The sequence below is a fragment of the Tachysurus vachellii genome, chromosome 1 (assembly GCF_030014155.1).
Source record: "Tachysurus vachellii isolate PV-2020 chromosome 1, HZAU_Pvac_v1, whole genome shotgun sequence".
NCBI classification, from domain to species: domain Eukaryota; kingdom Metazoa; phylum Chordata; class Actinopteri; order Siluriformes; family Bagridae; genus Tachysurus; species Tachysurus vachellii.
The window spans coordinates 39,893,811-39,910,290 of NC_083460.1; the positions used below are offsets into that span (position 1 = coordinate 39,893,811).

The 16,480-nt window shown below is 40.8% G+C and overlaps 2 protein-coding genes across 3 annotated transcripts in view; one reads left to right on the forward strand and one right to left on the reverse strand.

Moving 5' to 3' along the window:
• Nucleotides 1-5,718: 5,718 nt before the first annotated feature.
• adma (adrenomedullin a) lies at nucleotides 5,719-8,128 on the reverse strand. The gene is made up of 4 exons (XM_060863916.1): nucleotides 7,984-8,128; nucleotides 7,285-7,403; nucleotides 7,075-7,191; nucleotides 5,719-6,974 (listed from the first exon to the last, which is right to left on the reverse strand). Exons 2-4 carry the CDS (start codon nucleotides 7,389-7,391, stop codon nucleotides 6,686-6,688), a joined length of 513 nt encoding a protein of 170 aa, XP_060719899.1. The 5' UTR covers nucleotides 7,392-7,403; nucleotides 7,984-8,128; the 3' UTR covers nucleotides 5,719-6,685.
• Nucleotides 8,129-13,124: 4,996 nt separating this feature from the next.
• Nucleotides 13,125-16,480, forward strand: part of sbf2 (SET binding factor 2) — a 115,468-nt gene continuing 112,112 nt past the window's right edge. Inside the window, exon 1 of one of the 2 annotated variants that reach the window (XM_060864121.1) lies at nucleotides 13,125-13,329. In XM_060864121.1, the coding sequence (XP_060720104.1) occupies nucleotides 13,275-13,329 (55 nt within the window). In that variant the 5' untranslated portion in view covers nucleotides 13,125-13,274. The remainder of the gene's footprint in view (nucleotides 13,330-16,480) is intronic. The other variant, XM_060864041.1, reaches the window with a different exon arrangement.

The window sequence follows — 16,480 nt, forward strand, 5'->3', positions numbered from 1 at the left end:
CTGCAACTCATAACCGACCCTAGTGATATTTCTCATGATGCAAACCACAAGCAGGACTTCTGGGAAAGCCTGAGCCATGGTAACAAGCATGGCCTCACCATGCATTATAGACAAAAGGTCTTATGGGAGTATAAGAGACTGTGTATACTGAAGACTTTAAACAGTCCTGTAGCACTGGACAATTTGTTTGCTGGAACGGACGCTTAGATGTATGCGTTAGATTCATTGTATTAATGCTTTGGAGTTTCGTTCTCCAACACAAACAGTAAAGTCATATGTTCATGTTCTGTGCTTAAGAGTAAAAAAGTAATGAATTAAAGGGGAAAAAGTGGATCAGTAGAAATTGGGTTGTGTAACTATAGTGAATATAAATGACAAAATAAAAGTCTGCTATTGTTGTGTGACTTTACTTAAGTGTTGTTAAATAGTTTTTAATGATTTGTAATAATAATAATAATTTTTGTTGTTGTTGTTATAATATCTGTAATGATAGATTATTTTAGGACCTTGATATTCAGAAAAATATTATATAATTAAATTTTTTTGAATATTACAATATATTGTAAGTGGTAGTCATGAGTTTGGAGTTTGGTGCTGGTTTTATTGAGTGTTGATTTTTGTGTTTTGTTTTGTTTTAGTTTGTGTTTTGTTTCGTTTTGTTTTTACAGTGTTGCATTTGGCAACTTTTTAGATCCCTTTATTAACTTTAATTCCTAACAACAAATCACTGATCACTATCATTGCTGTAGATTGTTCTTTGCTTTAAACTTGTCTTCCATACGTTACGTTAACATTTATTCATTTAGCAGACCCTGTTATCCAAAGCAACTTACAAATGAGGGATTATAAGCAAAGCGATATATCGAGTAGAGGACAAAATAAGTAGTGCTAACATATTAGATTTAAATTAAGTGATAGAGGAGCAAACTGCACAAAGTAAACCTAATACTTTTTTTATGGAGTGGAGACAATTTAGGTGTTAGTTAAGTGTCCATACACAAACAAATACACTTACAAATACACATCGAGTGATAAGAATCAAACAATCACATTAGTAATATTTTCTTCATGGTCATTTTTGGACTTCTCACTACCCCCATCTTTGATATTGATGTTGTTGTTGGGTCTCTCTCTCTCTCTCTCTCTCTCTCTCTCTCTCTCTCTCTCTCTCTATGTATCTATCTATCTCTCTCTCTCAAATTGCATAAATATGATTTAATTTAGGGGCACGGTGGCTTAGTGGTTAGCACGTTCGCCTCACACCTCCAGGGTTGGGGGTTCGATTCCCGCCTCCGCCTTGTGTGTGTGGAGTTTGCATGTTCTCCCCGTGCCTCGGGGGTTTCCTCCGGTTACTCCGGAGTGTTGTGTGTGTGACAGAAGAGTGTCAGGAGTGTTGTGTGTGTGACAGAAGAGTGTCAGGAGTGTTGTGTGTGTGACAGAAGAGTGTCAGGAGTGTTGTGTGTGTGACAGACGAGTGTCAGGAGTGTTGTGTGTGACAGATGAGTGTCAGGAGTGTTGTGTGTGACAGACGAGTGTCAGGAGTGTTGTGTGTGTGACAGAAGAGTGTCAGGAGTGTTGTGTGTGTGACAGACGAGTGTCAGGAGTGTTGTGTGTGACAGACGAGTGTTGTGTGTGACAGACGAGTGTCAGAAATGTTGTGTGTGTGACAGATGAGTGTCAGGAGTGTTGTGTGTGACAGACGAGTGTCAGAAGTGTTGTGTGTGACAGATGAGTGTCAGGAGTGTTGTGTGTGTGACAGACGAGTGTCAGAAGTGTTGTGTGTGACAGATGAGTGTCAGGAGTGTTGTGTGTGACAGAAGAGTGTCAGGAGTGTTGTGTGTGTGACAGATGAGTGTCAGGAGTGTTGTGTGTGTGACAGATGAGTGTCAGGAGTGTTGTTTGTGTGTCAGAAGAGTGTCAGAAGTGTTGTGTGTGTGACAGAAGAGTGTCAGGAGTGTTGTGTCTGTGACAGAAGAGTGTCAGGAGTGTTGTGTGTGTGACAGACGAGTGTCAGGAGTGTTGTGTGTGTGACAGAAGAGTGTCAGGAGTGTTGTGTGTGTAACAGAAGAGTGTCAGGAGTGTTGTGTGTGACAGACGAGTGTCAGGAGTGTTGTGTGTGACAGAAGAGTGTCAGGAGTGTTGTGTGTGTGACAGATGAGTGTCAGGAGTGTTGTGTGTGTGACAGAAGAGTGTCAGGAGTGTTGTGTGTGTGACAGAAGAGTGTCAGGAGTGTTGTGTGTGTGACAGAAGAGTGTCAGAAGTGTTGTGTGTGTGACAGAAGAGTGTCAGGAGTGTTGTGTGTGTGACAGACGAGTGTCAGAAGTGTTGTGTGTGTCACAGAAGAGTGTCAGGAGTGTTGTGTGTGTGACAGACGAGTGTCAGAAGTGTTGTGTGTGTGACAGAAGAGTGTCAGGAGTGTTGTGTGTGTGACAGATGAGTGTCAGAAGTGTTGTGTGTGTAACAGAAGAGTGTCAGGAGTGTTGTGTGTGTGACAGACGAGTGTCAGGAGTGTTGTGTGTGTAACAGAAGAGTGTCAGGAGTGTTGTGTGTGACAGACGAGTGTCAGGAGTGTTGTGTGTGACAGAAGAGTGTCAGGAGTGTTGTGTGTGTGACAGATGAGTGTCAGGAGTGTTGTGTGTGTGACAGAAGAGTGTCAGAAGTGTTGTGTGTGTGACAGATGAGTGTCAGGAGTGTTGTTTGTGTGACAGAAGAGTGTCAGAAGTGTTGTGTGTGTGACAGAAGAGTGTCAGGAGTGTTGTGTGTGTGACAGACGAGTGTCAGGAGTGTTGTGTGTGTGACAGAAGAGTGTCAGGAGTGTTGTGTCTGTGACAGAAGAGTGTCAGGAGTGTTGTGTGTGTGACAGATGAGTGTCAGGAGTGTTGTTTGTGTGACAGAAGAGTGTCAGAAGTGTTGTGTGTGTGACAGAAGAGTGTCAGGAGTGTTGTGTGTGTGACAGACGAGTGTCAGGAGTGTTGTGTGTGTGACAGAAGAGTGTCAGGAGTGTTGTGTGTGTAACAGAAGAGTGTCAGGAGTGTTGTGTGTGACAGACGAGTGTCAGGAGTGTTGTGTGTGACAGAAGAGTGTCAGGAGTGTTGTGTGTGTGACAGATGAGTGTCAGGGGTGTTGTGTGTGTGACAGAAGAGTGTCAGGAGTGTTGTGTGTGTGACAGAAGAGTGTCAGGAGTGTTGTGTGTGTGACAGAAGAGTGTCAGGAGTGTTGTGTGTGTGACAGAAGAGTGTCAGCAAGAATCAAAGAAAAGGTGTAGAAGACAGTAGTGAGAGCAGCTCTGCTGTGTAGGTTAGAGACTTTAGCAGTGAGGAAAAGACATGAGGCAGAGATGGAGGTAGCAGAGATGAGGATGTTGAGGCTTTAGGAGTGACGAGGATGGACAGGATTAGGAACGAGCACATCAGGGGTACAGCTCAGGTTGGCTGTTTTGGAGACAAGGTCAGAGAGACTAGATTGAGATGGTTTGGACAGAGGAACGAGATGGTTATAGATGCAAGAGGTCAAGAGGAAGGCCAAAGAGGAGATATATGGATGTGTTAAATGAGGACATGAAGGTAATTGATGCTAGAGGATGCTGAGGATCGAGTTAGGAGGAAACTGATGATTCACTGTGATTATTATTATTATTATTATAATTATTATTATTGTTATTGTTATTGTTATTATTATTTAGTGTTTTAAGTCACTGAGAAAAACATGATACTCAAACAGACCTGCGGTTTAGAATACCTTTCTGTGATTGGACGAGCCTCCTGTCAGTCATTCATATGCGGCTCCCTACGGGTTATTGTAGAAACGTAGGGCGGGGCTTCGGGAACATGGTCAAAAGCAAATAATAATAATAAAATAATAATAAAATAATATTAACGTTTTCACATTTAGAAGAGCAGTGAAAAAATAATGAGAATTCTGCTCCTTCATAAATAATAAATAAGACCATTATAATCACAACAACCGTAATATAGCAAAAAATAATTTTTAACACCAATTGTTTTCTAATACCACCACTAGGTGGCGCTCTAGATTTACATATAGTAAAGATCCTTATTCGAGCTGTAGTGAGCTCCATGGTGGATCATTAGCCCTGAGTTAACCCTGAGAAGGTCATCAGTCACATGGGAAGTTCAACAACCTTTCTCTGGAACATCCTTCCACATATATCTACTTAGTCTTTAAAGAAAAACGAGAAAAACACAACAAATTCAGTCCAAAAAAGTCACACACACATATATATATATATATGTCAGTGGGCAGAGCAAAGCCAGGCATGTATTAGTACCGTTTGGCTGGTTGTGTGTTTACTTTTAAAACTGGCTGTGGTTAAAGGAACTTTATAGAGAACTTTGTTTCATGGGTTTTTTAATGGTCACCAGACAAAGATTGGACTCAGTAATGAGATCCATGTCGACTTTATGGGCATGTTTAGCCATTATTCCTAACAAAATGTAAATGAAAAAATATTGTGGTGTGATTGTGAAACATTTTTGTAGCTCCCTGGAAAAGATTCTAAACTGATGAGTACGGTGTGAAATAACACAACATCCAGGTACGAACCTGCTTCTGCAGCACAAGATCACAGAAATGACAGAGAAAAAGGAAAAAGAACATAAACTAAGGTTACATAGAAAGGTCAGATTACAACCTCGGTAGAACTGTTGCTTTAATCCAGCTTTATTTTATAGGCTGAGAGCCGTGGCCCTTAATGTGGGGTCCGGGGACCCGCAAGGGGACGTGATGTCTTTTCAGTGTCTTTCCTTCTTCTTTTTTTTTTTTTTTTTTTACTTTAATTCATGCCAGCATTGAAAATCATTTAGATCAAATCTTAATTTTGATCCATTAGTTTCAAACTGTTATTGTAAACTTAAACTTATAAATGATGTTAACTAACAATAACAAAAATTAAACCAGGGAGTGATGTTAATATGATGCTTCATACCTATAGCTGCTTCAGTGATAAAAAAGAATGGCTTGAATAGTGTGTGTGTGTGTGTGTGTGTGTGTGTGTGTGTGTGTAGCTGATGTTGTTTATTGGCAGCTTGTTGTTGAGGGAATGAGGTTTGGATTAAACCTGGGCGCAAAAACCCAATAACTCCAATAAGGCTCAAAACAGAAGATTACAAATAATCGGTTTGATAATATCGGGTTAAAATATCAATATATATCTATATTTTTATGAAGGATTTTGCAAAGCAAAGAATGTTGCTCATAAAAATGATTCCATCTTGAACGCTGTCCAAAACGTACTTCCATGTTTTTCGAGTTCTCTAATAGTCATCACATTGTTTTTCGAGGGGCTTTTCTATTAAAACAGCATGACTGCGACCATAAAAGTGCATAGCTAAAGTTCCTTCTCATTAAGCCCGGAATGGTAATTATGTGTTTAAGAGGAATGTCCTATGGTGTGCCTGTCTGAAAGCCCTTTCCTCTACATCTCTGAGGAATGCGACCCAAAATACCCCCCATCACACACACACATACACACACTCCTTCCACCCCCTCAGAGAGCAGCATCCTTTATAGACCATCTGCCTTCCATCACACATGCTTCCAGTCCATGATCTGAAATGAAAGCGTACACCTCCGTTCGCACCACGTCCTGGTGTCCGATCTCTTTCTGATCAAAAGATAGAAGGCAGAGAACCCTGTGTGTGTTGTGTTTGTGTTGTGTTATATTGTCACAACAGAACAAATAAGATCTTCACGACAACATTTCTTTGTTTTATTTGAAGTTTATTAGATGACAATGTACGTTACTTCGACATACAGAAATCGACCACATTTACAAATATATTATTACAGACATAAAACGTATTCTATCACCGCACCACGCAAACAAACGACAGACAACAACGATATACAACAATGCCCATTTTCCTTTGAATCCTGTACAAAAATATCTCTCTATAAAGTAGTACAAAGTATAAAACAATTAAATAACAATATCTTGACAATATATATTTTTTGGCATATATATACATATACTGGGAGTAAAAAAATACATATAGATTGCACGTATCTCTATACAAAACAATAATAATAATAATGTTCAAGTAGCGTGACGATCCTTAACGGACCGAGAAAGGCATTTTATAAATCTAAATCTAAAGCATTCATCCCTTATACAGTGTCCAGAAAGGTGTAGAGTTTATGATGGAAAAGGTTCACGGCCATGGTGTTGTTCTTAAAAATCCTTTGAATCTCCTCAAAACGAACAATTCACGTCTTTCCCTGTCCGATACGACGGATTAAAGTCCAGAGTTTGTTTTGTTTTGTTTCTCCGAGACAGAAAATAAATTGCTGTGCACTCGCGATGCGTTCGGTTCCCATAATCCTACTGAATAGTTCACCTGAGGAGCAGGAAAATTCTGTCCCTTTAGAGGAGTTTCGATGTTCATCCTCACTTCCTTTGGCCTTTCCACTCCACTCCACTCCTTCTGGAGGGATCAGTGCACCGATCCTACACTTCCCCACCACCCCAGAAAGTTGCAGTGCTCCACCACAGAACTCTGATTCTGTCTCTCATTCACAGTGCTTACAGAACAGCTGTTGGTTTTTTTGCGCTTCGGTCGATCCACGGCTGCTGTCCCAGCCGCTCGCCTTGCGAAAGAATGTGCCGGAGAACTCTTGGCAGGAGAAATCTCAGCGTTCCAGTCCCTCAGCTGGCGTCCGGTCCTGCTCATGTCCGTCTGAGCAGCGCTTCCAGCTTTTGCAGCCTCCATACTGGCTGCACGTGGCCACCCTGGATCTCTAACTTCATCTGCCTCTCGGGGACGGATCTACGCCTGCGCCCGTAGCCCAGCGGGCTTATCTTATCGATGGGGGCGGTACTGACTTTCAACTTGTTGTTGATCTGGTGTAGGCGGTGTGCCAAGTCGTGTACCGTGCACGTGCCCAGTGAGCAGCCTGACCTCCGTGACTGGTTGACAGAGTTTTTGGAGCGCTTGGTTCGTACACCGAAACCAGTGCTGAAAGAGACAAGATGAAAGAAGCATGTTCATTCCTGAAGGTCTTATTTTTATGAATTAGACACTGAATGAATTCGTACTATGGTAACAAATTCGTTACCTGGAATGTGGAAGCAGGGTGTCTTTGACATCATCTGGGCGAACAAATTGCCCGGGCTGTGCTTCTCTCAGTGCAGACAGACTACTCAGATCCCTTTTTGTCCTCTGGAGCCCAATGCTGATGCAGATAAGAAGACGTCGATTAGATTAGAAATCTTTCAGATGTATCTGTGTGTTGCTTTTCTAATCCGTTCGTAATAAGAGGACTCACCTTCTTTTTAAAACTTGGCTGAGGTCGAGTTTTGCACTGTCCACACTGGGCGTGACAGTCAGCAGCAGACAGCAGTAGAAGTAGAAGGACAGAACAATCGCTTTCATTTTGACTGAAATCTGTAGGGGAAACATAAGAGGGGGAAAAACGTTTAGCATTAAACTTTAAAATGCAGCATCAGGTCCATGAAGCTCCAAATATCACTCTGCCAACGTTACGTTAAGTCAAGCCAAACTCTGCTTTGCAGCCCAAAAAGTCACAAGAGTCCAAAAGCCGGTCCAAAAAAAAAAAAAAGTAAAAACAGAAGGTCATGCTCTGTGCAAATAAGTAATCTAGTCATCTGAACAGAGGAGAAAAAAGGACAAAGGGTACAGAGGATGTCAGAGCTCTACAAACGTGTGAGCTTTAATCTCCCTGCAGCTTGTCTGACTCGACTCAACTACACTATTACATCAGCTGCACTGCTTAAAAACTTCACAGCCAAAAGTGCAAAAGTGCAAAAGTGAACACCGGTGCAAGTGTTTTATTTAAAAAAAAAATAGCAACACCTTACAACACACAAACACACACACACGATAATACATGCACTTATATAACCAGTCTAATCTAAACAGTCTAATCAAATAAAAAGGTCTGACCTAAATAAAGTGTAGAATGCACTATTGAGTGGTGTAGAAGTGGTGTAGAATATGTTCATACCTGGGTTTTTCAGGTTAAGCTTGCAAGTCTTTTACAAGTCTCCGTACAGACGCAGTAATCCGACTGCTCCGTCTCTTTCTCTGTATTCACGCAGCTGTGACACTCGGCTATTAGTCTGAATCTCCACACCAGGCGTCAGGGCATTTATACTGGAGGTATAGTAGGAGGAGTCTCTCTCTCCCTCTCTCCCTCCTTCTCTCTCTCACACACACACACACACACACAAACACAAACACACACACACTCCTCCACTCACCCACCCAAGCCAGGATTTCCAGTCTCCAGCAGTTCCCAAACATGAGGAATATTACAAACACTTTGCAATTCTATACTTCTGTGTTTTCGTTTTTTTAATTTCAGTCAATGCAGGTTAGCAATAACAAAACCCATGAGTCACCTTTAAGGGATGCTTTGTATGGATAATTACGTAAATAAGGATCTAGTGCCTACATGTCCGACACGTTAAAATAAAAACGAAAACACTAAATCAATTGTCCTCCTGGTATTATTGCTCATGGCTGAGGTATTCGGGAGGGTTAAGGATCACGTGAAATATGTGCAGACTCACAGATGACAAATCTGGCACTGGAACCTTATTTTGGCTTTAATTACAAAAATGAGTAAAAAAAAAAAACAAAAAAAAAACAGCTGTGTTATAAACACTTTATAACAAGTCAGTGTGCTAAAAAAAAAACAGCCATGTTATAAACACTTTATAACAAGTCAATGTGCTTGTGTGGTTCCATCACTTACGGTTATCGTGAATTTTTAGCATTAAAAAAAATATTATTTATGAGTAATAACACTTCAGTTTTCTAAAACATTTAAGAGGCACATGGGTTCATGTCATATCATGTCAAACCGGGTCATCAAGCAGATGTTGATTACAAGCCCCTCGAGAGGTGAACAATTTCAACAACAAAAATACCATTCGAATGAGTCTTATTTATTTAAATATTTCAAAAGCAACAGTTGACTTGAGCCTGGTTGTTATACGTAACGCATCATACAAAATTACTTACTGAATCACGCTTGGCGTTTATAGTCCTGGTTCTTAAAATGAAGCACAGGGATCTAAAACCTGAGTCCAAGACCAAGCTTGAGATGTTTTCCTTTACTGACTTAAATAAAGTCTTAAACATAAACATATTGCTAGTCTCTGATTCCAAAGATTTAACAAGAAGTGCTTCCTTATTCTAGTTAACAGCCTAATCGTTTGAGCAATGCGAATAAAGCTAAAAAGTTAAAAATAATAATAATAATGATAATTTGATCTTGACTACATTTGGACTTGGATCTTGAATTGACCTTGAATTGGCCCTGATCTCCATTAAGGCTTGACTTCTAGTCTCAAGAATATGTCATGAATACAGTCCTACTGTCAAAGTTATTTTATTTATGAGCAGTGTTGACTGATCACTTGATTAATCCAAATCTCTACAAAATATTTAGGCTATAAATAATGAAAAACGGCAACTTTATAAAAAAAAAAAATAATAATTTAAAAAAATGAGCGGAAAGTTCTAGAGTAAACTCTCTTTTTGACTTAACCACATTCAGATAATAAGCCTGATGTCTGAACGGATTGGATTAGATCCTCCAGATAAATCTGCACACTTTAGATCTGTGGGGTTGGATTCTTATTTATTTATTTATTTATTTACATGTAAATGGGTGCCTTGAGAAGCCGTGGTATCTGAAATGACTAAGCAATACCGAATAAATCTTTAATGTTATTCCCGGTGTAATGTGTTATGTAAATATTTCTCTGAAATTTCGACAGATATCTAGGAATGCGAATACATTACTTCAGTCTTATGAATCGATGACTGTCAGCATGTGCATCATTTATTTGGATCATAGTGTTGGAATTTCCTGTGATTGTTTTATCTTGCTCTTTGACGGACAAACACGGCCATGTGTAAAAGTACGTGACACTCACAGGGCTACGTTACAGCTGGTACATAACGACTGTTTGGAAATTTTAATTGACTCCAGATGAAATGTAATTGCCATGAACCACAGTGTTTTATCCTTTTATGGGCTGATTGAAAGTTTATGTACCAGGCGTTTAACAGCCCCATGGGGGGTTGTTTGTGACTTTTACTTCCTTATATGAGCATTGTTTGCTGAGTCATTATTCTAGCAAAATCTGGAATGTTATTAGTCATGCTAAAAGAATACGAACACTCAGGTGTAATTACCTGTATTAAAAAATTGGATGTTTGGTAATTGATTGACAATAATTGCACTGTATTAGATGCATAGCATGCGTGAGTTTTTTTACCCTGCCTAGTGGTTAAGGTGTTGGACTACTGATCGGAAGGTCATGAGTTCGAATCCCAGGTCCACCAAGCTGCCACTGTTGAACCCCTGAACAGGATATAAATATGTATCACTAAGTGACTCTGGATAAAGTTGTCTACTAAATGCCGGAAATGAATATAGTATATACAGTATTGTATCCAGCCAATCAGGTCACAGCAGCACAATGGAGATACATGCCAAACACTTTGGTTAATGTAATCAGGCCTGGTGTGAAATGTAAGAGTGAAAACGCCTTTTTCACGAGACAGATCAGAGGAGTGTGGGTTGAGCTGACTCTAATAATCACTCTATACAAACAAAGTGAGCAGAAAAGCATCTCAGTACACACCCAAATTTTATAAAAGACATCCAGGCTACAAAGATCGTCAGGTTTCTCTGCTTTCAACCAAGAACAGGAATCTGGTGTTTTTTGTTGTACACAGAGCCGATCGGCCCTATACGCTCACTACTCAATTTGCGTAGGGTCACGCAAAATACGCAAGGCCCCGCCTCCCCCTGCCTCAATTAACAGCACGTGTTAATGTTTACCGTGTAGATGACAATATGAAGCGGAGCTAACAGCAATCAGGTAAACTTGTGCTCTTGTCAAGTTTGATGTCAGCAAGAGCAAATAACAGTAAAGTTTGACCTCTGAGAGGTCTGATGTTCATACAGGCTTGGAGAAAAACATCACCCTGAATCACATTATACTGAAGTGTTTATACTGAAGTGATTGTGACCTGTTTAGTGAACCTTGTGTTTATTTATTGTGCTGTATCGTCGTTAGTCCTGTGAGAAGTACGTGGTTGTCTGCACCGCTGGCGTCAGTGGGGGTCCTTGTTATCGCTAGAGAAATTACAATGGCATTTAAAAAGTAACTCGTACATAAGGTACGGTGTTCTGGGTTTCATTATTCACTACTAAAACAAAAATCAACTTTGTATTTAATGTCATGATAATAAGAAATATAAATATAGTGTATCTAGTGGTGATGTTGGTGCAACCCACCCGGCTCGGCTACATAGGACGCGATGAGACAACGACGAGGGCTTAGACGGTGGTAACAGGGTGAAAGTTTAAGATTTGAATATTTAATCTGTTTAAGCACAGAGTACAGATGAAGAGGAGAGAGTTGGGTGAGATAAATCCCACTGCACCACTATCAGCAGGTAGTCGATAGGAATTGTGGGTAATAATCAGAATTTCATTACGAAATAAAACTGTTGTCATTTTCGTCCATTTCATTTCATTACATCTCCAGGGTTCTGGGTTCGATCCTGAGAAAAGGTTCCAGAGTTTTTTACTGTATACACTTGACTATCACGTACTTATATGCGTGATGAACAATCCACTTAAGATTTATTCCTTCTTTGCTGTTAAAATGAGCTCCACCCTTCTGAGAAGGTTTTCCACTAGATGTTGGAGTGTGGCTTTGTGTTCATTCAGCTACAAGAGCATTAGTGAGATCAGACACTGATGTTGGGATGTCAAGAAGGAGTGGGGTGCTGTCGGTGTTCCAGTTCATCCCAAAGGTGTTCAGCAGGGTTGCGATCTAGGCTCTGTACAAGACACAAGAACATTAGTGAGATCAGACACTGATGTTGGGTTGTCAAGGAGGTCTGGGGTGCCATATAAGGAGTTCCAGTTCATCCCAAAGGTGTTCAGCAGGGTTGAGGTCTTGAGTTCTAACATCAGCCTTGGCCACCCATGTCTCAATGGAACCGGTGTAATTGCAGTGAAGGGAAATTGTAAACGGCATACAAAGACAATTCTATACAACTGTGTGCTTCCAACTTTATGGGAATAGTTTTGAAGAAAACTACAGTACATATGAGTGTAAAGGTGAGGTGTGCACAAACACCTCTTAGAGTCTATAGAGTCTGGGATAGAGTCTGAGGGAGAGTCTGGGATAGAGTCTGGGATAGAGTCTGAGGGAGACTCTGGGATAAAGTCTGAGGGAGACTCTGGGATAAAGTCTGAGGGAGACTCTGGGATAAAGTCTGAGGGAGACTCTGGGATAAAGTCTGAGGGAGACTCTGGGATAAAGTCTGAGGGAGAGTCTGGCATAGAGTCTGAGGGAGAGTCTGGGATAAAGTCTAGGATAGAGTCTGAGGGAGAGTCTGGGATAGAGTCTGAGATAAAGTCTGAGGGAGAGTCTGAGATAAAGTCTAGGATAGAGTCTGAGGGAGAGTCTGGGATAGAGTCTGAGGGAGAGTCTGGGATAAAGTCTGAGGGAGAGTCAGGGATAAAGTCTGAGGGAGAGTCTGGGATAGAGTCTGAGAAAGCGTCTAGTATAAAGTCTGGGATAGAGTCTGAGGGAGATTCTGGGATAAAGTCTGGGATAGAGTCTGAGTCTGGGATAGAGTCTGAGGGAGAGTCTGGGATAGAGTCTGAGGGAGAGTCTGGGATAGAGTCTGAGGGAGAGTCTGGGATAAAGTCTGGGATAGAGTCTGAGTCTGGGATAGAGTCTGAGGGAGAGTCTGGGATAAAGTCTGGGATAGAGTCTGAGGGAGAGTCTGGAATAAAGTCTGAGGGAGAGTCTGGGATAGAGTCTGAGAAAGCGTCTAGGATAAAGTCTGGGATAAAGTCTGAGGGAGAGTCTGGGATAGAGTCTGAGGGAGAGTCTGGGATAGAGTCTGGGATAGAGTCTGAGTCTGGGATAGACTCCATCTCCACCCTAACTAGAATAAAGCACTTATTCGAAATAAATGAACGAAAGATCATTCGTTCTGGGTCTAATCTCTTAGTGTGTACTTTCCTCTGCAGATCTACCCTAAAAACCTCGACGTGTTCCTGTTTACAGCCTGCTGGATAACAGAGCGCAACCAAAGCCAAGGTTTCACGCGCGCCCACGCCCCATCCAGCAGGGCTTGCGAGCCGGTGCGCGTGCGCACTCGAGGCGTCGGTGTCAAACATGGCTGTGCTTTTGAAGAAAGAAAAATGCTGAATTGTGCTGGTGGAATTGTGAGAAAAAAGAGACAAACATGGCGAGGCTGGCCGATTATTTCATCATCGTCGGATACGACCACGAAAAAACAAGTGAGTTCCTTAAGAAAGTGAAAGAGAGAGTGAGAGAGAGTGTGAGGGGGGGAGGGGGGTGTTGTGGTTTATACTGGACGCCCAGCTTCAGGCAGCGATTAGCTTAGCATAGTTTGTCTTAGCTTAGCTTAGCATAGCATAACATAACATAGCAGTGACTATCTGAGGTATAAGTGGGCAAAAAATACGTTAATTAGTGTTTATGTAGGAAAAGGTTAATTAGGGTTTATGTAAATTAAATGTTAGTGTTTATGTAAATTAAATGTTAATTACGGAGTTTAACGTATATGAATGATGACTTTAGAGAAGGAGGAATGAATTGAAATGTTCTGACTTTAACTTAAGCAGGATTAGTTTTGTGTTTCGTGAAGAACCCGAGTGAGTTTCTGAGGTGTTTATGAACAGCTATTAAAGCTAACGGCGTTAGCAACACGAGCAGCGCGCGTGCCGTGTTTTTAAAAGCTAACGGCGTTAACGACACAAGCAGCGCGCGTGCAGTGTTTTTAAAAAGCAAATCGTCACTCAGACGTCTCGTGTTTGTGTTTATTTCCGGTTGAACACTTCATTGACTTTTTTTTTTTTTTACTTTAAACTCATAACGCACAGCTCACGTTGGGTCTTTAAGTAGAATCAGGATCACACACACACACACGTTCAGGGGAAATCTACTGGTTTCTATTCCATGTTCGTGTGTGTAGAACTCACGCGCTTCCTCTTGTTGTGGAAACCGGATGTGGCGCTCCAGAGCGACAGGAAACAGGAGGGGATTATTACGAGTGATGAGAGCTTTGGAAGTACACAATAATGCTGAGCTCATTGCTTACACAGGAACTCCGTTCCCTTATGTTTGTGTTTCACGCTACATCTCACACAGATCTGGCTCCTGATTGGTTGTCAGTAAAGTACTTTAAATTCACATTAACTAACTTTATCATATTCATATAATGTCTGGAATGACAGCCTGTGGTTATACAGAAATAATGCATGCAGGGTGGTGTGATACGACACGCAAGCTGGGTGCCGCACGCCAACGAGTGTGTTATATTTTTGTGTAACTGCGTTGAACGGAGTGTGTTATAACACTGGAGTGTGTTTTGCTGGTGATTAAATCGTTTAATCCATTACTGTACATATGCGTCTTAACGCTAGAATAATGTTGTGGAATATCAGAGATGCAACCGACTTATATCTACATTAAACTCTCATTGCCTTTCCCTCTCCCTCTCTCTCTCTCTCTCTCTCTCTCTCTCTCTATCATTGTACCAAAAACCCTGACAGTGTAAACCACTCTGTCCTGAAGACCTTTGTATGCTGATAAGCTTCACAAAGGTCCGTGTTTCGAAGCGCCCACACCCGAGTCTCCTTCGACGCGAGGATACGTTTTACTCCCGTTATATACCACGTTATTTTAGGAAGGAGTTTTATAATTTCAGCGCTTTATAACACTCAAAAGAAGTTATGCTTTTTCTCCTTTTCATTCATGACATTTTCCTCTTATGATGATGAAGAGAGAAGGTAATAAGTGAGGTAATAACTGTTGATGCCTCCCTTCACAGACATTCCACAACGTTTAATTACTATAAACGCGTAAAAAAAAAGATAAATTGTGATTTTGTTCATAAATAAAACATTGGGCCTCATTGGATGAGTGTTTGTGTAAAAGCAAACCGCGAACAATTTTTTTTTTAAATGCTGATGTTCTTCATGCTCGTGTGCTTTTTGCGATCACACACACGCTCCTCGTTCGCATGTAGCGACGCCCCCAGAACGCCATACAAGGTCAAGTGTGTAGACAGCTGAGAACACGAAATGAACAATCAAGGTGAAGACCGAAAGACAAGCGATCTTGAGTTCTGTAATAATCTTCCGTCAGCTGAGGCGTTTGTTTACTTGTTTGTTTGAAAAGACAGAACAGCTCTCCTTCGTTTACATACCACCATCTGTTCTGTCATAATTGATCGTGTTGGCTCGCTTTCTTTACCTTTTAAGATCTTTAATTAATGCCAGTAAAATAAAACAGCTGTTCATTCACAAAATGTTCACGATGGTGCTCTTAGTCCCTCACCTTGTGAGCTAGCATGATGATGCGGATGGAGTCTCCTATAAATCGTGCTGAGAGGATATAAAAGTTCAGAAACCATGCATATTATACGATTTGAAGTCAATCAAGTCATTAAGAAAGGTTTACGGTAGTTAGTCGTCTTATATGTAAATGTACACGCTTTCAGGAGCCCAAGTAGGTAACAAACGTTTTTCATGAAATCATTAATTTCTTGCGTGAACAATTTGCGCATAAATTCGTTTGGATTCATCTTGAAACTAAGACGAGGGTTATTGTTTGCATTTGCAAGTTTCTGTGGTGTAAAGTAGTAGTTCGGGTTTGTTCATTAGGATAAATACAAATACATATAAATATAAGTCTAATATTAAACTTGAACTTTTTGTCTTTATTTCTTATGTTCTGTAAAGCTGCTTTGAGACAATGTCCGTTGGCGAATGCGCTATACAAATAAAATTTAATTGAATTCTCAAAAGTGGTTATATTATAAATATATTATATTTAGAGGTTCAAGCACCAGACCAAATGTGTTCTCCTGGTGGAACGTTCAGGATCCACAACTCCATCAGCTCCATCTACCACATCACACGACTCCATCATGAATTATTTCAGCATTTTACACCTCATAAACATGACAAGTTTGACAATGTCTCTCATGACAAGTCATAACAATGTCTCTCTTTTGATAGATCTAAAGCATAACTCATGTAAAGTTAAGAAGCGCTGTTTTGTTTGCTCTTCGTGCTGTAAGCGGCCATGTTGTTTTGACGCCAGCTGCTGAACTTGGGGTTGAGAAAACTGTCCATAAGTTACGTTTATTATTTGTTTCTCGCAGGCCAAGGTCAGGAGCTACGACCTCTAGACAAATCCTCACTCGTTCCAGTTATCTTGCTAGCTTGTTGCTAACACTAGACAGACATTGTGTTGTTCAGGTTTTTTTTGTTTGTTTTGTTTGTTTGTTTTACACTCCCAAATTTGTAGCTTGAGTGAATGGAGGTCAACAATTCCAAGCTCTGATGAACCACTTCTGAAGTAAAGATTGGGGTCATCGCTAATTTGTTGGCTTGTCGATAGAATGTAGAATTAAAAAAA